The sequence below is a fragment of the Cynara cardunculus genome, assembly GCF_001531365.2.
Source record: "Cynara cardunculus var. scolymus isolate 2C chromosome LG 16, CcrdV1, whole genome shotgun sequence".
Taxonomy (NCBI): domain Eukaryota; kingdom Viridiplantae; phylum Streptophyta; class Magnoliopsida; order Asterales; family Asteraceae; genus Cynara; species Cynara cardunculus.
In genome coordinates, this window is record NC_037543.1 from 16,647,433 (window position 1) to 16,672,520 (window position 25,088).

Here is a 25,088-nt window from a genome sequence, read left to right on the forward strand (position 1 = left end):
TAGTAGTGGGACCTACCACTGTCTACCCACTAATTAAAAGAACGACTATAAATAAGCCAGCAAAAAGTAATGGGACCCTCCATTATTAATAATGGAACAGAATAATAGACCTGGGACCCGCCACTGTCTGTCGATAATAATCGAGATGCAAAAACGTCATCCATGACGTCTGGTTATCTAGAAGGCGCGAGAAAAAATTTGCCTTTGTTGAAATTTCAACTGAGCTCTGTAAAACATTAACCAGCGTAAAAATTGGACGTCATTTCTCCAATTGGCGTCATTTCTCCAATTGTAATTGTCTGCTGCGAAATGAGGGAGATAGAGTTTTATTCATGTTAAATTACCCGCGGATATATCCGTCGGAAATTTTTTAAAAAATTTTAATTTTTTTGAAAATTACCCGGTTTTATTGAAATTTTTTGAAATTTTAGTTTTCCGGCAGAAAATCCACCGGTAAATTCAATTTTTTTCAAAAATAAATTATTATTATTATTATTATTATTATTATTATTATTATTATTATTATTATTATTATTATTATTATTATTATTATTATTATTACCACTAAAATAATTATTATTATAATTATTATTAAATTTTTTAAATTATTAAAATTATAATATCTTTTTAAAATATGCAATATTATTATTATTATTGAACCATTATAATCCAATATGGTCAATTAAGCTCAATACGATCTATTAAAACCCAATATGGTCCATTAAAGTCCAATACGGTATATTAAAGCCCAATACGGTCGTTTAAAGCCCAATACGGTCCATTAAAGCTCAATACCGTCCATTAAATCCCAATACGATCTATTAAAGCATAATATGTTTCATTAAAGCTCAATCGTTCCATTAAAGCCCAATACGATCCATTAAAGCCCAATACGATCCATTAAAGCACAATACGTTCCATTAAAACTCAATCGGTCTATAAAAACCTAATACGGTTCATTAAAGCCCAATACGATCCATTAAAACCCAATACGATTCATTAAAGCCCAATACGGTCCATTAAAGCCCAATCGAATCCATTAAAGCCCAATACGGTCCATTAAAGCCCAATGCTATCCATTAAAGCCCAATATGTTTCATTAAAGCGCAATCGTTCCATTAAAGCCCAATATGATCCATTAAAGCCCAATACGGTCCATTATAGCTCAATACGATCCATTAAAGCACAATACGTTCCATTAAAACCCAATCAGTCTATCAAAATCGAATACGGTTCATTAAAGCTCAATACGATCCATTGAAGACCAATACCATCCATTATTGCCTAACAATACGGTTTATTAAAGCCCAATTGGTCCATTAAAAACCAATACAGTCTATTAAAGCCCAATACGGTCCATTAAAGCCCAATACGATCCATTAAAACCCAATATGATCCATTAAAGCACAATACGTTCTATTAAAGCCCAATCTTTCTATTAAAGCCAATATGATCCACAAAATTCCAATACGGTCCATTAAAGCTCAATAAGATCCATTAAAGCCCAATCGGTCTATCAAAACCCAATACGGTTCATTAAAGCTCAATACGATCCATTAAAGCCCAACTAACATCCATTAAAGCTCAATAGAACCGTTAAAGCCCAATAAGATCCATTAAAACGCAACTAACATCCATTAAATCCCAATAGAACCGTTAAAGCCTAATACGATCCATTAAATCCCAATTAACATCCAGTAAAGCCCAATAGAACCATTAAAGCCTAACTAACATCCTTTCAATCCCAATAGAACCGTTAAAGCCCAATATGATCCATTAAAGCCCAACTAACATCCGTTAAAGCCTAATAGAACCGTTAAAACCAATACGATCCATTAAAATCCCAACTAACATCCATTAAAGCCCAATAGAACATTTAAAACCCAATACGATCCACTGAAGCCCAATTAACATCCAGTAAAGCCCAGTAGAACTGTTAAAGCCCAATATGATCCATTAAATCCTAACTAACATCCATTATAGCCCAATAGAACCGTTAAAGCCCAATACGATCTATTAAGAAAAGAAAATTTTGAAAAATGGGAAAAAAAGAATATCCACCGGAAATTCGCCTATAAAGGAATTTGTTTTTTTATAAAATAATGGATAAACATTATCGACGGATTACCAGCGGCCCTCCGGCTTTCGCCGGTAATCCGCCGGAAAATGTTAAAAATAATTTTTAGTTTCAAATAAATTTCCGGCGGAAAATAATTTTAAAAAATTAATTAAATATCCGTTGGAAATCCGTCGGAAAATGTTAAAAATAATTTTTAATTTCAAATAAATCTCCGGCGGATAATAATTTTAAAAGATTAATTAAATTTCCGCCGGAAATCCGCCGGTAAGTTATTTTGATTAAATTAAAATACACGTCTAATATAATTAATTAAAAAACCCGCCGGAAATATTATCAGAATAGTATTTCCGGCGGATTTCCCGCGGAAGTCAATAGAAGTTGACTTTTTTGATGTCCCATGGAAATACGCCGGTATAGTTCAGGCGGATTCCGTCCGCTGGAAATGGCGCCGGAAATACTCATTATTCTAGTAGTCCTATGTTATTAACTTTCTACATTTAGTATTTGAAATACTGAACTGGTTGGTTCTTATGTGGAAGAAGGTAAACTGTTCTTGAAGCTGTAAAAGTTCTTAATATGAGTTTCTGTTATTGAACTGTTTTGATGTCATTCTTGACAAAAATGACAGATTTGGTTATCGTTATATTTATGTGGGAATAAGGGTGGCATAAAAATGAGAGGTGTACCATGAGATAAGGGTGGCATAGCAAGGAGAGGTGTACATTGGGATAAAGGGTGGCATATCAAAGAGAGGTGTACATTGAAATAAGGATGACAATTGTGAAATCTGAGTTTTGATCATATATTTTGTTATCACATCCATAGGATGCAATGACCTTGACTTATCACCTCTGTGTGATGTGAGGATTTGGGATTATTGCTCTTAATTGATGTGATAACAACGTTATTATGATGAAGAGGAAATTTGTTTATAACGAGAGAGGCTTTGATTGGTTGTGCTTTGAATTAGCAACGTTTTTGGGTTGGTCTGGTTTCTGGATGTTACACTTCAAGTTATTTCAATAAAATAAAGGTTGGATGAGGAACCAGATGGGCTCTGGCTGATCTTTATATCCAACTAGAACGCCTCTGGTTGAAATGGAAGATCCAAGTTCTTTTTCAAATGTTTAACATATTTTGACCTAGAGGCTCTGTATCTTGGAATTTAATGGTAAGTCCAAGCTCTGTATCCAAGCTCTTAGTTCCAAGTTTAATTTTTATAGCTAAAAGCCTTTTGGACTTAACCATTTCCATCCTTTGGTAGAGGACCAAAGGGGCTCTTGTTAACTTCCATGTTTAACTAGAGGGCCTCTGGTTATGTTTAAAAATTTTATTTGCTTTCAAATGTAACTCCTTTTATTATTTTCCTTAAGCTCTAGTTAGACAGATCAGAGGCTTTGATCGTCCAGAGGGCTTCTGGTTGGTCATGCATCCTTGGTTTTAAAAAGTTTGAGACCAGAAGCTCTAGTTGGTAAGAACAGAGGCTCTGGTTATTCAGAAGGGCTCTGGTTAGCTTGCCTCTGGACTCCTTTTACTTCTAGTCAATGACCAAAAGCACTAGTTGATCATGTCTTAAGTTAATATTGCTTTGAGTTGGCCCAGACTTCAAGTTAACCTTTAGTGACCTTGTTTTAGTTTGGCTTTGCTTTGGTTAGGGGACCAAAGGAGCTTTGATCCTTAAGGGCTAGAGGAGCTCAAAGTGATCTCGCACAGAGTGATGCAAGGAATTTGAGAATCTTGCACAGAGTGATGCAAGGAGCTGAGTGGTCACGCTCCATGTAAGGCAAGGAAAGATTTATAAATCCATATTTTAATGTGATATTTGAGTTATGTTTTATCAAAAGGTTATATATATATATATTTGTATAATTAAAAATATGATTTTATAACAGGTTTTGGTGATTTTCACCCTGTAATTGCATATAAAGGGATTTCTCATTAGACCTCAAGGTCTAATCCTCATTTTGTGTTTCAAAAATGTGCATTGTAGATCAAGTATTATTAAGGGATAAGAGAAAGGTAAAAATGTGAATTTTTCTTTCGTACTTTTATGGATTATGAAAAAGAGCACGTTATTTGTTGGTTTTGGAATACTTGTTATATATACAAGTTATGTACTAGAATGTTATGAAAAAATTTGGTTGTTAATTTTGTAATATATCTTCTTGTACTTGTTGAGACTGAACGTGTACTATTGAGTTTTTCATTATATGTCATATATGGTTATATGCAAATGTGAATCGCGGGGTGTTACATTCCACATAACAAATAAGTTATATTATCCTTAGACCTTACTTGATTCACTTAAATTTTAAGGAGAGTTTGTTGTTGTTGATTATAGAAAACTCTAGCAAAATATGTTTTGTATTATCAACCTTAATATATCTTACTTTCATTTGTTTGATACAAGGTGCATTATCTTTATACATGCATGTAGGATTTTTAGTAGTTGAACTAAAACCACTAGCTCTTCTAATATATGTGATGACATATCTTAGCCATATACACTCTCGAACTGCCTCATGTAAAGCGATAATCTCGAAATGGTTTGATGAGGTAGCTACAAGGGTTTTCTTGGTAAATTTCAAGAATAGTCCTTATAAAAAACATATCTTGTTTGGGAACAACCTTTGTGTGGGGCAGAGAGATACCTAACATTAGCAAATCTTATTAATATATTGTTTGGGGTTTCACTATATGGGATAACATTTTATTTGGTAATACCTTTAACAAGTATTGTAACCCCATTTTTCTCTCCATAGGGACAGAATAAGCCCATGCTGATGGGTCATTTTTGATATCAAAAGATATTATTGATACCATTCCAATGATGTTATAATGGCATCGAGATAAATCTAGGTAACAAGTTCACTGAGAATGCAATATCTGGTCCAATACATTGTGCCAAGTATAATAATGCGCCTATTGCACTTAGATAAGAAATTTTAGCTCCCAACACCTCTTCGTCATCATCCTTTGCACAAAATGGATCTTTCCTTGTATCTAACCTTCGAACAATCATGGAAGTGTTGGCCGGATGCACTTTATCCATATTAAATCGCCTGAGCATTTTCTAGATATAAGTGGAGTATTGGATAAGGGTTCCACAAGCTTGGTGTTCTAGTTCTATACCTAGACAAGACTGAGTTTTTCCAAAATCGTTTATCATGATTTTAGATTTCAAATAGCTTGAAGTATCTCTTATTTCATCAATCGTACCTATTATGTTCATATCATCGACATACACGGCTATGATCGAAAATGTAGAACTTGTCTTTTTTTATTTATTTATAAAAACGCAAGGACCTAGTTCATCATTCTTATATTCCTTCCCAATTAAGTATTCACTTAGAAGGGTATACCATAAGTTGTAATGACTATTGTTTTAATCCCTAGAGTGAGTGCTTCAGTTCAGTTGCAAACGCGCTCCGTGGTTTAGAGTTACTTGACTCGGGTAGTAGAAGGCCATTAGGCACTTTCATGTATATTTATGAATCTAGATCCATATAGAGATACGTCGTAGCCATGACCATAAGTTGTATTTCTAGTCCTCTGGAAAATATTAGGCTAATTAGATAACAGAACATTATTACGTCCATCACTTGGAGTATGTCTCATCATAGTCAGTTCCAGGGCATTGTGAGAAATCTTGTGCCACAAGTGAGGTTAGCACTATCGTACCAAATACATGTGTCTGTGCCAAAGATTATAGTTCTGTCTGGATTGGTTCTTACTATTTAGGTTAGTATGTTCTTTGTTGATATTATTCAACTGAGTCTGGTTCAATGTCATCGTGATTTATGATCTCAAGAGCAACAGTATATGCAAATATATCATCCATGAGTATGGATGATCTTTCCATCAACTCATGTGCGTTCTCATAATTCATTAAGATTTCTTTGTTCTCTAGTTACGATATTGACTTTGGAGTGTACTCTAGTAATGTTGATCCAAACTCTCTTAGTGATTTACGATGACCCTACATATATAGTGAAAAATACTTGCAGTAACTTTTGTTCAGTTTCAGTGATCATCTCTGAGTCTGTTTACTGATGCTGAAAATATACTATAAATGTTTCAAAGAAACAAGTAGTCCCAAAGACAAAATTCACACCAAAGGAGCCTTCAACAATGTCAAATAAGTAGCTAAAGAAAGAGACATGACAATTCATCATTTGAAGTGGATTCAGTGATAACAAAATGTCTAAATCAAAGTATAAAATCTGACAAAGACTCAACAAATGCTGAAGAACCTTTCGAGATGAATCAATGTTAGTGATCAAATGAATCTTGCTCTACAAGATTAGTTTTTTTTCTTATCCTTTATGCACAAAAGGACAACCCATACCTCTCACAGAAAGGTACACGTTCAGAGTTGCTTTATTGTTTCCAAACATGCTTAGCAACTTTGTGAAAGTCAACTGTTCATATATGGCTAAAAGCTTGCATCTCTAAAGATAAAGAACAAACTCTCCACTAGAAGTTTGCCACGTGGCTTGTATTGTATCCTCTGACTTGCATTAAATGCAATGAGTATAAATAGCTGAAAGAATATCTCTCTTCTCAGCAACGCCTTCTTCTTCTTACTATCTTCTTTCTTGTTCTTGATCTTCTTTGTGCTTAACTCTGTGTTTCTTAAATTGTTTATATTAGGTCTTTACCTTATTTATTTATGCAACAATTTGTACATTCTGTATTGATCTTCTTTTATCAATATAGGAATTAAAAAGTGAAAATCTGTGTGTTTTATTCAACGCGCCTCCTTCTACAAGTTGTTACCTTTAAAACTCTTGTAGATCTGTTTGAGATCAAGAAGTGGTATCATAACAGTGTTTTATTATCTATTTGTTAAAGATAATCTACCAACCATTTTCTCTAAATGTCTTTGCAAAACACAAAAAACAAACTATCACGATAATAGCTCTCTTGCCAAACCTCCCACATTTAGCAGGGATAAGTTCCGTCTCTGGAAAAATAAATGTCCCTATATCTAGAAGGCGTGTTCCTCAGATCCCTTATTATGTTGAAAATGGACGATATGTTCCATTTGCAATATCTCCAGCAGTTCCTACCACTGCTACTACTGCTGCCATACCTGAAAGACAGATTCCAAAACTCTCTCACCAACGGTGCAATAAAGACAAGAAGAAAATGGCTCTTGATACTAAAGCTAGATCTATCATAGCCATGTCTCTTTCTAGTGAGGTATATCATTCTGTAACGAAGCTTAAAACCTCTAAAATCCATGTGGAAACATTGTGTGCTCAATATAAAGGTACCACTGAGGTACAATAAACAAGAAAGACAAACTTGGTGCGACAATATGAAAGTTTCATTTGTGGCAAAACTGAATCTTTGTCTGAAGTATACCCGCATTTTAAATGCCTACTAATAGACCTCAGGATCGTTGAAAGAGAATATTCCAACTCTGAGACACTGACATAATTCCCAGAATATTTGCCAGAATCATGGGATAGTTACACTATGTGCCTCAAAATGTGAAAAGACATGTCCAATCTCTCCCTCTCTCTCTCTCTCAGTACTCTATATGGGATTTTGCTCAATCATGAACAATCTCGCCAACTAAAGAAGAATCTCATAAGAGATTCAAAGGAATCAAAAAGCTCTCTTGTAGCTTTACTCTCTGAAACTCCTTCAGTGACAACTCCTACTCTCACGATCACTGAGTTAGACCCATCTAACTCTAAGGACTTAACAAACGTTGATCTTTCGAAGTTTGATGAGTCACTGGCTCTTCTTACAAATTCCTTTAGAAGATTTTCCAAGAAAATAACTTTCAAAGACCTCCTACACTAACTATTGCTGACAAGCCAAAATCAACCCCCATTGATAAGGCTTCAGCGATCTGCTTTAACTCTGAACACAAAGGACACTTTGCAAGTGAGTGCATGTCTAAGAAAGCCGTGAAGCCATCTTCCACCTCATCCTCCTTCAAATCAAAAGACGATAAATATCTAAAGCTGAAGGAGAATTATAAAAAGATGAAGAACTACCATCGTAAAGGCAAGGGTCTTATCGCTGAAGAACATGATTGGGTTGATTCATCTGACAAATCCTCCTTAGATGATGACGACACGACTTACCTCTGTCTTATGACCAACATCAAGGAAGTTAAAGACGCATGATCTGAGTCTTCATATTCAAATGATTCTTCAACCTCAACTCAGGCACTAAATCTGAATGATCTGTCTATCTCTGGAACCGAGTCTTTCTGCATTAGATACGCTGATTGTGTACCTTTACAATGCACTAAATGGAAAATCGAAAGCTGAAAAAATAAATGTTGATCTTCAAAAACAACTTGAAAAATGTCATTCAAAAATCAAGAACTTACTAAGATTGAAAAAAATCATAAAGATCAAGTCATTTTAAGCCAAGCAATTAGTATTGAACACGAGCAAGTTATCATTGAGCATGAACAAGCTATAATTGAACTCAAAGCTAAAAAGAATACCATTGAAGGATGGGGTAAAGCCTCGATTAAAGCAAATGAGATCATAAATGCTTAGATACCTACAAAGGTTAAGAGTGGTCTTGGATATTCTTCAGACCATGAAGAACATGTCAGTGACAAATCCATGTTAAAATTTGGAACTTTTATCTCCTTTATCTCTGACACTTCTTCCATTCAGTATTCCTCCATATCTGAGTCTAAACCTATTCTTGAGAAAACTCCTAAGAGCTTAAAATTCTTAGACAAGGGTAAATCTATTGCTAGCATTCCTCAAAAGACCAATAAAAACCAAAAGTAGAAGAAGGTTTCCTCTAAGCCCTCAGCATGCCAACCTTCACCTTCTGATAAAAAGATCTCTGGATTTATTCGAAGATCAACCCCAAAGCTGCAAGTTGATCTTACTTTTAAGGAACCAGTTGTTCCTCCCAGGACTTCTGAAAAAGGTATTTTTGGACCAGGTCTTTCTCACCTTAAGATTTCTAACTCTCATGCTTCTAGCCCTAAAACTTCCTTCAACTATAAGAAATGCTATCACTATGGTGAAACAAATCACATTGCTAGCAAGTGCCCAGTTGCTACCAAAGCTGAGAAATCAGCTAGGGTAAAGAAAATCACTAAAGCTGAAAAACCAGCAAAGGTGAAAACCACAAAAGTTGGCAAACCAAGAAAAGTGAACAAAACCACTAAAGTTGAGTCATCAGACTCAGTGAAGAAAGTCGAAACCTCCACACCAACTAACTTAGTTTGACCCATTACAAAATAGATAGGAAAGCAAAATTAATTTCCTTTATATTGCAGGGAGTCAGAGCATCTGGTATCTTGATAATGGATGCTCAAGACACATGGCTTGTACTAAGTCTCTGTTATCTGAGTACAAGGAAATAAAAGGTCCCCCAATGATCTTTGGTGGAGATGGAAAAAGATACACCAAAGGCTTTGGTGTGTTAACCATTGGAGTAACCACATTCAAACGAGTTCGTGATATGAAGTGGATTCAGTGATAACAGAATGTCTAAATCAAATGTGAATCTGACCAAGACTCAGCAAACGCTGAAGAACCTTTCGAGATAAATCAGTGTCAGCGATCAAATGAATCTTTCTCTACAAGATTAGTTTTTATCTTATCCTCTATGCACAGAAGGACAACCCCATACCTCTCACAAAAAGGTACCTGTAAGGAGTTGCTTTATTGTCTCCAAACATGCTTACCAACTTTGTAAAAGTCAACTGTTCATATACGGCTAAAAGCATGCACGTCTGAAGATAGACCGATTGTTATACTAAAATCACCAATATATGGGGGGTGTTTCACAGGTAGGCTAGGTTTTTTCTTTCTTTTCTTAATTGATCTAATAACTTGTACATATATTCTTTGAGGACTTGTACACTAATTCTTTTAATTAAAAAGATAAAAACGGACTAAAAGGTCTCTCACTTAATAACACCAACTAACTCTACTAACGACCATGGACCAAAACTGTAAAAAAAATAAACATTTAGAACGTTCGTAATTTCGAAATATCAGGGCGGATCCAGTATGCCCTTGGGAATTTCTTTCATCTTTTAGAAAATCCAAAAGCAATCATCACTGTTTGTATTCAAAATAGTTTGTGTTCACCATTGATATTTATATCATTATAACTGATTTATTGAGTGTAAGCATAAGCTTTACCGGCAAAAAAAAGCTAGACATTGGAGCTTCTCCCCATATGTAGTCGATTAGAGTCTCCTCAAGGTCAGCCACTTAGGATTTTCAATCTTGAGGGTCCATTAAAGAGTAGTCGAGATGTGCAGAACCTTACCCGGGCACCCATGGTAACAAAAAAAAAAAAAAGAGTTTTATATTAAACATTGTACAATGACTTTTTTCTACCCTACAGAACCCCACTACAAAACATAAGGTTTTTACCGACGGAAAAATCCGTCGGAAAAGTCATCATCGACGGATCTCACGGTCAGAGAAAACGTTGCCGCTGATCGTGATTACGAGCGGATTGACTGAAAGATTTTCACCTCAAATCCGTCTTAAATTTCTGCAGAAAACTCCATCGGTAAACCCCTTTGTTTTGTAGTGACAATACTGGATGATTGTGTCTTGACGTGGGCTTTTTTCCATTCTAGATACATTAATGCTTTCTTTTTCCAACTCAAACTCTTTCTTTTCCGTATTACGTTTTTTAAGTTGAAACATCGTCGAAAAATCAAAAGATGTATGCAAAAAAGAGCATTTCCCAAGGTTGCATTAAATGATTCTTTAACAAAATTCAGTTATGAATTTATGTATTTTTGTGTGAATATTTAGTTTAGAATATGATCTCCCTACTTTCTCCTTGTTGCATCAACCACCATTATCCTCCATCATCTTCTTTCATTTCTTGGTATATTTAATCAAGTGGTGCTTCAAGTGGGGAACATAGAAGCATGGTGATGCTCAAATCCAACTTATAAATCAAATCACTCTTTTAAAATCATTGCGATCATACTCGCTCTAAGTTTACCGATTATCAAAACCGTTATCATCACCCAATTCTAAGACAACAAACCAAACGCTACCTAAATCTAATTCATAACGAATACGTTATCTTAACCCCATATTTTACAAAAATACATCGTACACACTTCACATAGATGTTTATCATCTTTAAAAGTAACATTTTCGGGAGGAAAAAAAAACAAGCCAAAAGCAGAGATGGCCTTAGAAATTTTTTAAACAAAAAATAATTAGAATTCATATAAACCGATGGCACGTTGTGACACTTAAACGGTGGCACTAATTAAATCGACCTCCTAACCATCATCTACATCTGTATGGATTCTTGGTTTTGAATATTTCTTGAACCAAAACGTTAATCGTTTTGATCTAATCTCAAGGTCGATGGTACGATTTTATATTTCTAATTTGTTAATCATATTTTCTTCGATTCCAACAAAATAAGTAAAATATTTAAGGAACAAAATGAAGTTAATACATAATGAAATCGTTACATATTTTGGGATATCCATTTTAAACGTAAGGCTGAACAAAAGGAAGTATGACCTCTTCCCTCCACCAATATTTTGGCACGTTTTCCTTCTCCCCTTTCACTCTCTCTCTCTCTCTCCTCCATTGCAGGTTTCATCATCTTTCTTTTTCTTCATCTTTCTAAAACTGGATTGTATGAGATAAAATGCAAACTGATTTCTGTTTTTAGAAAGCAAATACCTTTTATTCTTAGATCTTTCTTGAAATAGAAAGAGGACAATCCATGTATATAATTAGAAATGGGTCGGAATAAGCTTCCAATGAAAAGAATCGAGAACAACACAAGCAGATTGGTCACATTTTGCAAACGTAGAAATGGACTCATCAAGAAGGCTTACGAGCTCTCCGTTTTATGTGATATCGACATTGCTCTCATCATGTTTTCTCCCTCCGGTCGCCTCAACCATTTTTCCTGCAAACGGAGGTCTCAAACCCTAACCCCAATCGCATTCTTATTTGTCGTTCTATTCAAATGATGTGTAGGCATTATAACATTGGGGATTCGTCATCGAAACATTGTTCTACCATTTGGGGTAGATAACATGCATGCAATGCCAGATCCAAGATTTCTTTCTAGTGGGCACCTTTAAGTTAGATTAAAGATCCGTAAAATCATCTTATATGTTTTTAGCCTAATTTCACCATTTTCAGGGATTTTTAAAGTTTTCTTGGTTGATTTAAAGGGATTTTTAAGTTTTTTCAGGTTTTTTTTATTGATTTTTGGAGTTTTTTTGGTTTACTTCAAGTTTTTTTTGGTTTGATGGGTCCCACATGAGAATTTAATGGGAGAACTATGGTAGAAATTTCAAAAGAATTTGTTTTAAAGCTAAGAAATTTTTTTTTTTTATTTTCTAATGGGGCCATGTATATGCATATGTTTCCGAGATATATTGGATTCATTTGGTTTGGTTATATAGATGTTATAAAGAACACATATTTATGCACCATTTCGAGTGTGGTTTTCAGGATCTTCAAAAAGAATGAATATGTGACATCGAGTTTTGTTTTATAGAACCGAGGATGTACTCAACCGATACGTAAATCTCTCCGACTCCGAAAGAGGAAGGTACTTAATATATACCATCTCTCTCTCTCTAGATTTCTCTCTCTTTCTAAACTCTTTTTCCATGATGCATGAAAATTCTTTCTTTTTTTGGTTTGCAGTGTGATTCAACATAGAGAGGTATGTTTTTGAGTCATCCATGCAATTTCTTATTACCATTTTCTATTGAATTTATTTAAGTATGTATTACTTAATTAAAACAATTTCTTATCATCAGTCTTTTGATTTTTTTATTATCTGGTGGTTGAAAAAAACGCAGTGTCATTTTTTTTTTGTAAGTAAGTAACACAATAGTGACAAGACATTCCTACACCTTTATGTTCACCTACTCTCAATCAGGAGCAGACCGAGTGTTTAAGATACTGTGGCATAGACCACCACTTCGTTCCTCCATTCTAAAAAAAAAAAAAAAAATAGGGTCGTGAGAGATGTCACTGTATTATAACATTGGGTGCTGCCATATATATTTTGAAACTATATTAATAACCTAAGTTTGTCTTGATAGAGTACGTTTGGACGACTTTGTTCCCATCCTAGGCTTGGTTTCAAATCTCGTTTCAATCAATTTCTTAGTTTTTAGCTTGTAACTTCATATTTATTATGTTTTTAAAAACATTGCAATAAGAGACTCCAACATTGGACGTTGGACCTCAAATACGAAAAGTAAGAAACTAATCAACACACCAATAATGATTTTTTCAAAAATATCCATAGCTTCATTTTCTTACCAAAACGCACGTGATCAGTGTTATTTTTTTTTTTTACCAAAACGCACATGATCAACGTTATCGAATTAAAAGAGATTGACACTCTGAGAGATCGACAGACACTCTCTCTCTCTCTCTCTCTCTATATATATATATATATATATATTGTGTACATATATATGACTTTAACATGTGGATTGTTTTGAATTTGATGAAATTTTGCAGTATTTAAACAGCCTTCTAAGCAAGATCAGGAGTGAAAATGATTTAGCCATCCATATTCCTTGGTTTTTCCCTCTTTCTATCTCTTTTTTCATTATATTTATTTTATACAGAAAAACGTTCATATATCTAAACATCTGTATATTTAAACGATCGCTAACTTTAGTGTCTTGTAACAGTCCCGGAGCGATCGATATGCAATCCGAGGTACCAACATTATATTTCTATTTATATTCATAAGCAACTCAAAATCAAAATTATGAAATAGAGAAACTCCTTATAGTTGTTCTTCTAACTCTTTGTGTTTTAGGAAATCCATCAAGAAATTAGCACCTTACAACATCAACTACATATGGCCAAGGAACAATTAAGGTTGCAAATATATGTTCCTTGCCTTAATCGATAAAAAAATGTATGTGAAATCTTTATCCGAAAAACATAATACATAAGTAGACTGATCGTTCGACAATGACTTGTGTTTATTAGGATAAAGATTCCACACGTATAGTTCATCGTGTTACTCACTCTTCTTCGGTTTATGATTCAATTGAAGGATATTTGAGCCGGATCCAACAACCTTCACATCACTTTACGATTATGAATCGTACGAGAAATTAATTTATAAAACGTTAGATCGTGTTACACAACGCAAGGTAATTTCAAATTATCTTATTAATTGTGCGTTTAGTTTCATTAACTGTATTTCATAAGAAAATATATAACACTTACGAGTCTTGTATGTTTTTCGTTCGATTATTACAGGAATATTTGTTAAGTAACCAACCACCAGCATACCATCTAAGAGTATTACAGGTAAAAATCAAATTATAGATCACATATATATGATGCTAATAGGTAAAAAAAAAGTGTTATATAACGAAAATGCAAAAAAACAACGTATCCACCATAATAAAATTGGGTTTGTAGGATTTCTAAAATGTTTAAGTGTACTAATAAAATGTTTTATAGGACTTAAATTTATAGGACCAAACAATAAACATCATATCTAAAAGTGTTACCATAGACGCTACTAGATTTAATTATATAGGATGTTTTTTGGTGTTTTAGTAACTTTTTAAAACATTTTTAAAATAAACTGTTATATTAATTATTTTACAAGACACCATTTGAAAAATGTGCTATAAACACACATGCGCTATAAAAATATGAGTTCATAGGATATTTCTTAAAATTATCCTATAAATTAACTAATACAACACTTTATTTTTAAAATATTACAAAAAAACTTGTTAAAACGCCTAAAAAGTGTTTATAAACCTATTGCAACACTTTTAAACATATGTTTTATTGTTTAGCTCATAAACTTAAGTCATATTCTATTAGCATGTTTGGATATTTTAGGTGTCCTATAATCCAAGTTTGTTGTAGTGATCTAAAACTGTTCATTTTCACGAAATAAGATGTTATTTTATGTATCTTCGTAAAACCAATCGTATATATGACTAATATTCGAGATGTGGCAGGGAGAAAGTTCATCAAAGAATGAGGATATCAATTGTTGGCCGGAAAATGTTTGTGACGGTGCTAATCAAATGAACGGACAAAACCACCAAAACATGTTCACCACAGCTTCACCCGAAAACACCTTTGAAGCCACGAGGTTCGATCATCGTACTATGCAGCATAATAAGTTTCCACAAACCATCTTCAACAACAATAATAAGTTTCCACAATAATGTTGTATTTTTCAGGAACCAATTGACAAATGCAATATTTGACCCATTGCCAAAATCAACCATGAATGAGGAACCACAAAGCATTGAAGGGTTTCAGGGTTGTAACCAAACTGAAGAGAGCCTTCAACTATGGCATCAGTCAACTGATGAGTTCTTATCTTCTCTTATGACTCATGATGTCACTTTCTCAGTGACCAAGGTTTTTGATTTCTAAATCCTATTGCTTTCATTCCCATTTTGCTTTATGGCATGATTGTTAACTTATCTTAGGTGATTTTCACTAGAAAACCTGCGCAGTCGTGATCCTCATGACCGATGCAATTTCTATTATGTTTAGTCAGCTTGTTTTACATCAAAAGCCGTAAAGGATAACTAGAGATGTAGCTCGTTTGCCTCTAGAATTACAAAAGATACTAAAGCATGCGTTATTTTCTTTTCTAGAAACGGTTGATTAGTGAGTTCCTAAGATGGGTTGGAAGCGTTTTAGCATCGATCAACTTACACAAGCTTGAATATTATATTAATCGTATTTCACTACAACAAAACTCGTTTTTTAGGACAATTTCATATGACATTTGTTCAATATGTTTCCTAAAAAAGCTAATTGTACGTACGAGTTACGAATTGGATGGTAATATCATGTACTTTTAATTGATGAAATAGGTTTTTGTTTCAAAAGTATATAGAGCTTGTTAGGTTGACTAAGATGGTTTTGCTAACTTATTGTAATATCATTATATAAAACGCCCATGTCTTGGTCTTAATATCATGAGATAACATGGCTTGATATTAGGGGGCTGTTTACTTAAATGTTTATCCGGTAAATGCTTACCGTTAGAAGTCAGCACTATAATTTATTTTATAGTAGATTGTAGTATATCAAAATGGTATCGTGTGCAACAATATATATGATAAGCGTTTACCCGGGTAAAAGTCGTCACCCTCACTTACTGAGTAAGACTCTCAATAAGGTTGTACACAATACGTTGTTGTTTACATTTGATTCATTATTGCAATTCATATATGATTTTGAATAGTTATTATGGAAAATTTATGTGAATCAACCAACCCTTTGCAGCAAAATGAAATGGGGAATCCAAGTGGAGGAATGGAAATGGTGCCCAATCAACAAGTAGATGCCTCCTTATTGTGTCATCAAGCAAGAAGTTTGTGACCAATGAAATTCGTGGAGTTATGGTTTTCATTATGTGTAAAGTCATTTATTTGTAATAAAATAAGTTTTAATTGAAATTTTTACGTCTCATTTGACAATGGCTTTGTTTTTACGTTCTCATTTTCGAAAAAAGATTAACGTCAATATTTTTACAAGACATTATTTGAAAACTATCTTATAAACACAAATATCTTATAAAAAGATGAGTTATAAGACATTTCTTAAAAGTATTGTAGCTAATACGACATTTTATTTTTAAAAAAAGTCTTAATTTTTTTTGTTAAAACGTCTAAAAGTATCGTATAAATTTATTGTAAAACTTTTAAATACTACACTTTATTATTAATAAAGTAACTTAAGTTGTTTAAAACATTATAGAAATAATGATAATAAGGCTTACATTGAAATGAGAAACGCACAATATAACCCTACATGAAGTAATTATGAATGAAGAATAATAGGAAGAATGGAAAGGAAATTATAGAACTTACACTTTTTCTTTATTCTTACGTTATAATTCCCTTTTTAGTAGTGATATAAATGAATTGTATTTTGCTTCGATTTACATTTTGAATAACATGCTTTTAAAGTTCGTGTTTAAGGGCTAAATGCTAATACATAAGTTTGAGCACAAATAAGGTATCCAGTTACGGTTAATCAGATAAACATGACATGGCCATGATTAGAGGTGTTCATGAGTTAGGTTGATCAGGTTGAAATCATTTGAACAACTCAACCAAATGCTTGCAGTTTGAAAAATCTCAACTCAATCAAATTCAAACCAAAGTGCAACCCAACCCAACCCAAACCGTACGAGTTATTCGGGTTGATATTATGTTCGTTACTTTAATTATTAGCTAAGCACCCCTTAAGTGTGGGTGTGAGTCAAACTTAAGGTTAATAGGCAACACTTGGGTGTTGTCATTGTCGCTAATTTTTAAGTTTGATCATTTGAGTCAGGACATAAACTCTATGCGAATAAGCCGATTACTTCGAAGTGTTAATATTATATCTTAGATCCAGAGATAGTCGGATCCAGAATATGGCTTAAGTGATGCACAAAGATTTGAGAAACTCTTTGATAATCACGTAGAAATACAAGTTTTGTATGATTTGCTTTGGTTCAAATTTTGGTCAAGCTTTATATCACAAAGAGATTTGGACATAAATCTTCATACTAATCGAACTTGATATTTTATGAACTTAGATAAATTGGCCAGATTAAGAATCAGTAACAATGTGCATTTTGTAGGCATTTTGTGAGCACGATCTATAAATATTCACTTTCGAGAGATTAAGGTTTTTACAAACGTTTTTGTGATACACAAAGTATCTGATTATTTTGTTACTACATATGTCTTTAAAAAAATTACACCATGCACATTTTTAGTTTCTTGTTTTTATTTCATTGTGAAAATTATCAAATTCGCTCAAATATGTTTTCTTCTTCTCTAATTGAAATTGGTGTATTCTCGACTTAGTACTCGAAACTTTGAAGTCCGATCCATGTGGATACAATCTCGGTAGTTTTAACACTTTATTACTTGAAAGAGAATTCAATATTTGGTGTATACTTGCATCATTATTGTGCCACATTTACGTGTGTATATTTTTGCTATCAAATATCTTGGGAAAACTTGGTTCTATCTAGCTATTGGAGCTCGGACACCACACTTGTGGAATATTTAAGCCACCGATTCCGCATATGTCCAGATAATGTTCAGGCGATTTAATATGGACAAGCGCATCTGGCTAGCACTCCCATGATCGGTCAAAGTGTTGGATATAAGAAAAAATCTATTTCGTCTAAAGGATGATGACGAAGAGGTGTTGGGAATTGGAAATCCCTATCTAAGTACAATAGACACATTATTGTACTTTGTACAATACACTTCACCGTATATTGTATTTCTCAATGAACTTGGTAGCTAGATTTAGCTCAGCGCCAATGCAATGTCATTGGTATCAAATTAATCTTTTGGAACCATTGAAGTGAGCTTATATTTCCCTTACAAAGAGAAAATGAGATTGATAATGGAACTTCAATTTCTACTTTGAATGTGAGCGACCAAGTACCCACCTTTATAGAAAAAAATCAAATAATGTCTTGGTATGTTTTTGTTGTTCTTAACTATCACCCTGAATCATAAAAAAGGTCATTCCCAAATTGGATAAAGATTCACCATAGGGAACATGCCTTTTGCTTGGGAAGAAACTAGGCAAACTCTTGTAGCTATCTCTTTGAATTATTCCAAGAATATTACTCTACATGAGACTATTCAATAGTGTACATGGTTAAGGACTATCATTGCACATATTAGAGGAGCTAGTGTTTTAAGTTAATCCAATACCTTACCTGCATATATGAAAATAATGCATCGTGTATCAAAGAAATGAAAAGAAGATATATATAGGGTGATAACACAAAGCATATTTTTCTTTAAGTTTATATATAATCATCAATAACAAATTTTTTTCTCGAGATTCAAGCGAATCAAGTATGATGTCAGGAGAATGTGACATATTTGCTTATCAAATCATTACCTAAAACCATATTTAGGAAACATGTAGAAAGTATCAAAGAATGCATTGACTTTCCAAACTCTCTTGATTAATGCACGAATTAGGGGAGTAGTGGACAAAAGGGGAATCTACTGTATATGTAATATTGGTATTATGTGCTTTTTCCTTCATCCAAGGTTTTATTTTTCCATTGGGTTTTGTTCCTTGGTGTAAGGTTTTAGTGAGACAAAACAGTTTATATACCATTCTTCTTTTCTAACTCTCATGATTAATGTATGAATCTGAAAGAATATTAGACTAAAGGAAAATTTTATGTATTACAAAGACACTGAACGTTGTACTCTTTCCTTTATTCTATTTTTATTTTTTCCTACTGTGTTTTTATTTTGGTGTAAGGTTTTACTTTTTTTCACACCCAGAGTCAAATCCTTAATTTTCTACATAGAATTGGACCAAATTCATAATTTACTCAAATATTATAAAATAAAATAAAAACAAGAGTAAGTTATAAATTTAGTCCCTTTGGTTTTATCGTGGTTATGAAAAAGACTCATAAACCCTAAAATTCAAGACTTAAACGTTCTTAAGGTTTAATTTTCCTTCATATTGTGTATATGTATGTTTATATTTTAAAAATATTAAATACTATATAAAGACAATTTCTTAACATAAAGTTAAAAGAATTAGTAAATAAGCCAAAATGGCTTATGACTTAACAAAGTTTTTTAACGAAAATAAAACCCTGAAGACCATAAAGCAAGAATTTCAGGGTTCAGGAACTTTTTGCCAATCAACGGGAAATCAAGGGAGTAAATTTGTAATTTGCTCTAAATATAAATTAGATAAGAGAGTTCAAAAAGGTCCCCTCACTCCGCTTCGCCGGTATCTCCATCTCTCGATCCGCCCTAGTCTCTTCATTCGGTAAATGGTAAGAATCTGTATCAGATTTTGTTTGTTGAGTTATACACTACAAAGAAACTTGCTAATTTCATTCTTTCGTGTGTTGTTTAGTTGTAATTGCACTCCAGGACTTGTTCCGATTGCATTTATCGCTATTTTGCTTTGTTTTGACTGTGCATTTATCGGAAAATTCACGAAAAGGTTGATTTTATGGATGATTTAGATCTGCAGTTTCGATTTCGTTGGAAATTGATGAAAATTATTGCATTATACGATTACATTACTAATGAAATTATGTTCTACATACTTACTGGATTGTGGATTTCATTTGTAATGAAAATAGCTTGTGTTTATGTTCTAAAATTGACTGATTCAATCATTTTTTATATATATATTTGTCGTCATTGTTTTGTGTTTGAGGTTATCGACTTAAGAACCGTATGTTATTGATTTAACTGTTATTTCCTTGTTAGGTTTTTTAGTTAATATTTTGTCGCCTTTTAATTAAGTTCAATGAGAATGAATAGGTTGATAACAGAGGTAGGGCTGTAAACGAACCGAACGTTCAGCGAACCGTTCGTGAACCGTTCGGCGGGAAGTTCGTTTATGTTCGTTTATTTAATAAATGAACGAACATGAACACATTTTTTTGTTCGTTTAGTTAAACGAACGAACATGAACAAGAGTCTCGTTCGTTCATTTATGTTCGTGAACGTTCGTTCATTTACCGTTCGTTTACGTTCGTTTATATTCGTTCGTTTATATATTAAATTTAATATATAACTTTTTATTTATTTACTTTGAATTCAAATAATATTTATTTATGTTCGTTTAATCTGTTCGTTTATGTTCGTTTAGCCCGTTCGTTTATGTTCGTTCGTTTACGTTCGTTTAGCATGTTAACGAACGAACATAAACGAACACGAACACACCTTATTTCTAAACGAACGAACACGAACACAAAGATTTTCGTTCGTTTACCGTTCGTGTTCGTTCGTTTGTTCGGTTAAGTTAAACAAACGAACATGAACAAGCCTCCTTTCGTGTTCGTTCGGTTCGTTTACAGCCCTAAACAGAGGCAGCTGAACAGAAAAAGCTAGACACTTCTTCGGTTGGACTATTTGTGTATTGTTTCTGGGAAAGATCTAGTTTTAAGGGAATAGAGCCAAAGATTTTGTTGAAATGGCAGAGAATGCAAAAATGGAAGAACATCTACAACTATCTGATGATGACGGTTCGGATGATCTGACAGAAGTTAGCCGTGATGCACATTCCGCTGCAAATGTGGTACGTGTTAGGAAGAGGAAAAGCGGAAACGATCATTTTCTTGAAGATTTCAGTAGTGCGGCTGCCTTACTTGGGGACAAACTTGTGCAAGCTTCAGCCATATTGGTACAACCTCAAGTGAATTTACAAAACAAAACTGCCAAGGTTTGTTCTGAACTTTCAAAAATTCATTCACTTTCTACAACAGAAAGGTTCAAAGTGTTACGAAAGATAGTACATGAGCCTGCAGCCATGTTAACATTTTGGAATTTGGAAGGTGTAGAGCGAGAGACTTGGGTGAGGTTTATGTTAGAAGAATGAGGTGGTTATGAATCTTATTAATTTTCAGCAATTAATGACCTATTATTTGTCTTTAAGCTCTGTAGTTATCATTCGGGTAATCTCAAAACGTACCTACGGTTCGCGACCCATTCGTTGTGGCTGGGAATGTATACGTGCCGAGAAAATGGTCGAATTATATGTGATTTTATGCTAAAATCTTTTTTATCCTGCTATTAATTTAGTGCAACCATAGGAAATGAAAATAGCTATTTGAGGAGAAAAATAAGGTTTCGACATATATAAAGGTTAAAATGGTTCAAGTCTAGCCGATCTAACAAATTCGATGGGTTCCACATATTTCACGACTAGGATGAGTCTTGGAGCATCCGGTGAGGTTACTCACCATCAAGGCCAGCCATGAGGTGTGCCGATGGTGCCATCGCATGAGGGCCTCCGTACTCTTACAAAAAAATTATGTACTCGCACTTCTTTCAAATCTATCCGTCTATTTGCCGTAGGATAAAAAAAAGGCATCCATCTGCCTTTTATACACTAACCCTTATCGTCTTTGCGTCATTGTGGGATAAGCAAATAAAACATCACATACACCTTTTATATACTAACCACGTCTTTCAAGCATATCAAATCCAAATTTTCTTCTACTATCTTTGCTGATATACCTTTACAAAATTCAGGTGATTCAAATTCAAAGCAAGATCGAAGCATAAGCAACCAATATAGAGGAAGCATAAACTTCCGGTTGAATCTGAAAGGGTAACCGAAGAGATGGATGTCGTACATGATAGAGAAAGTATAATTGCAGATGAAGAAGATATGATAAGCAACTTGCGAGATGAGATTATTCATCACATTCTATCTTTTCTTGACATGAAATTTGCCATTCAGACAATTACATGGTCTAAGAAATGGAAGCATATTTGGACTTCAATGCCATTCAGACAACTTTCTAATCTCACAATTACAGATCCTACCGGATTTCCTATGATTTTCAACGTGGCTGCTCCTCAACTGGAGAACTTGAGAGCATCAGTTGACGCGCCTATAACTACTGGGGCTTATTTTTTGGTTAACAAATATTGACTCCTCATCCACCACCAAGTCGCCTTCTGCGCCACTACTAACCACCGCTACAACACAACCAGAAACAAAGCATTAAACACAAATAACTCGAGTTCATAGCAAACTAAATCAGACTCACTAAATAGAAGGATCAAAGAAGAAGCCTCAAACACAAACAAATCGAGCTCATAAGATCGAATCATTGTACAAAATGCAGGTGTTGAAGTTGATGAAATTGTTTCAAGAGATCCAGACGTAGATCAAACCCACCATGACTAATGAACCCACAATAAAATCAACGTGTGTAAATGAACACACTAACAAGTAACAAATGCGAAAACAAATCAGATCCCAAATGTGTTCAATGTCCCAAGCAAATTATAATACACACCAATGAAACAAAAGAAATTTTATGTAATTTTTTTTATTATAATTTAATTTAAGTTTAATAATGAAATAATTTATTTTTGATTTAATAATATAATATTTTATAAGGATAATAATTAAGTATTCTGTTAGAACTCAATGATTATCCTAATTATATTTTGGTTTTTTATATTTAAAATGAGATGTTTATTCTATATTTGATTATGTTTATCTGCAGTTAGTTACACGAATTCAAATACGGAGCTTTAATAGGTTGTACTTACGCACAATCTACTTACAATCTTCAGTTTTAAGTAATATGCATTAATAAATAGTACTTTACGCATAAAAAGTGATTTTTAAGAGTTTTTGTCAAATTATAATATAGTATATATATAGGGGTCCATTCAACGGAGGACTGACTAGTTTGTGGTAATCGTGAGATCCAATCTCAACCACAAATCATTAGATAAATTAGGAAATTTATAATTTTGGTAATTTTGAATTAAAATTTTAATGTAAGGACATTTTAGGTGCGATAGATTCAGAAATAAACTATCTAGAATACACGCCAACTTGAATGATATGGAATCGACTCGAAAGAGTGATTTTTAACAAAGAGATTTCTTTATCCATATATTTTGAAGACACCATCTTGTCACTTTCCCTGATTCGGATACCACATAGAAATATGGGTTGAAAGTTATAATATTGTGCAATGGTGAAGTCCGAAAGGAATACCTTCAAAATAGATGGTGAAACTAAGTTTTGAAACACTGCTTGCTGTAGCATTCCTACAGCATTGGCTACTGGAATTTGCGTTTGGGTCTCACCACAAGTCTTACACCCTTGCTATCCTTATATATTCTGTTGTCTGTATTAAATCACCTTAATATCAAACTGAAGTCTTCAAATTCATCATCTGAAATCATTTCTTTCATTGGACTCTTAGTAAACTTTCGCTACAATCTCCGTGAACGATAATCCGGTATTTTACCACTTTATTACTTGGAAAGACGATATTGGGCTGTATTGTATACTTGTTTTGTGGTCAATTTCTTTAGTCTAAAGGTGTGCAATATAATGAACAAAGTTTTTGACGCCGCTGCCGAGGATTGACAAGCTAAAAGTTTATTTTGAGTAAAGTAAATAATTTGATTTTTCTAGTACCATTTGAATCGTTTTAAAAGTGGTGTATGCCACGGACGCATCACGGGGAATTTTTCGAATTTGATCCCAACATTGCGAGAACGTTTCACCATAGGAGGAGGGCTCAAAGAGCATTTTTTGCTCTACTCCCTCCGAACATGGCGTTGCCTCACCCAATCATTCCGGAAATACCACATTTGGAAAACCAGCCGCCAGTTTTTGCACCAATACCACCATTTCCGAACTTTCCACAAAGACACCCACATAATGATAATAATTTGGTAATGAGGACACATAATCGGAGCATAATGATCAATAAAGAGCACAAACTCTGAACATCATTAATCTGACAAATTCCAAAAATGGAAGGATCATGGATTATGCTATTCCGGATTTTGAGCAATTAAATTCCGGGATAGTTAGACCACATATGACTGCTCTCCATTTCAATCTAAAACCGATAATGTTTCACATGTTGCAAACGAATGGCCAATTTTCCGGATTACCCTAAGAGGACCCACATTCGCACTTAAAGTCTTTTATGGAAATCACTGATGCTTTCCTGATCCTGGGAGTGTCCAATGACGCTCTCAGACTCACTTTATTTCCATTTTCATTAAGGGATCGAGCGAAAGCATGGTTTAACTCTTTATCACCGGGTTCTGTGCCGTCTTGGAGTAATATGGCGGAATTTTTTTTGCGAAAATATTTCCCACCAACAAGGATCGTTAAGTCCAGGAATGAGATCTATCTTTTCAAACAACTGGACGATGAGGCTGTTCCTCAAGTGTGGGAAAGGTTCAAAGAGCTGTTGAGAAAATGCCCACACCATGGCATTCCATATTGTATTCAACTCGAGACATTTTACAATGGGTTAAGTCCCATGGCAAAACAAATGCTCGATGTGACTGCAGGCAGAGCCTTCACAGCCAGTACCTATAATATGAAATCCTGGAAAAGATATCGGCAAATAATGGGCATTGGACCGACCCACGTGCTCAATCACAGAAGAAGACTGCTGGGATACATGATGTAGATGCATATACTGTATTGACAGCTCAGCTCACCTCCATGACCAACAT

The 25,088-nt window shown here is 34.0% G+C and overlaps 1 protein-coding gene, 1 long non-coding RNA gene and 1 other non-coding gene across 4 annotated transcripts; 2 read left to right on the forward strand and 1 right to left on the reverse strand.

Moving 5' to 3' along the window:
- Window positions 1–11,816: 11,816 nt before the first annotated feature.
- LOC112529040 (agamous-like MADS-box protein AGL104) lies at window positions 11,817–16,440 on the forward strand. The gene is made up of 11 exons (XM_025140119.1): window positions 11,817–12,001; window positions 12,590–12,643; window positions 12,742–12,760; window positions 13,573–13,634; window positions 13,749–13,776; window positions 13,880–13,941; window positions 14,123–14,222; window positions 14,332–14,382; window positions 15,054–15,190; window positions 15,282–15,465; window positions 16,345–16,440. Exons 1-11 carry the CDS (start codon window positions 11,817–11,819, stop codon window positions 16,438–16,440), a joined length of 978 nt encoding a protein of 325 aa, XP_024995887.1.
- Window positions 16,441–19,866: 3,426 nt separating this feature from the next.
- Window positions 19,867–22,328, forward strand: LOC112499671. Of its 2 annotated transcripts, XR_003067248.1 has the most exons (4): window positions 19,867–19,891; window positions 20,391–20,403; window positions 20,942–21,294; window positions 22,107–22,328. It is a non-coding gene; the product is annotated as an uncharacterized LOC112499671 (long non-coding RNA). The 2 variants fall into 2 exon arrangements; XR_003067247.1 differs by lacking the exon at window positions 22,107–22,328 and having other exon boundaries at window positions 20,942–21,496.
- A 2,408-nt stretch (window positions 22,329–24,736) lies between these two features.
- On the reverse strand, window positions 24,737–24,843 carry LOC112499784. Its single transcript, XR_003067304.1, has one exon. It is a non-coding gene; the product is annotated as a small nucleolar RNA R71 (small nucleolar RNA).
- Window positions 24,844–25,088: the final 245 nt, after the last annotated feature.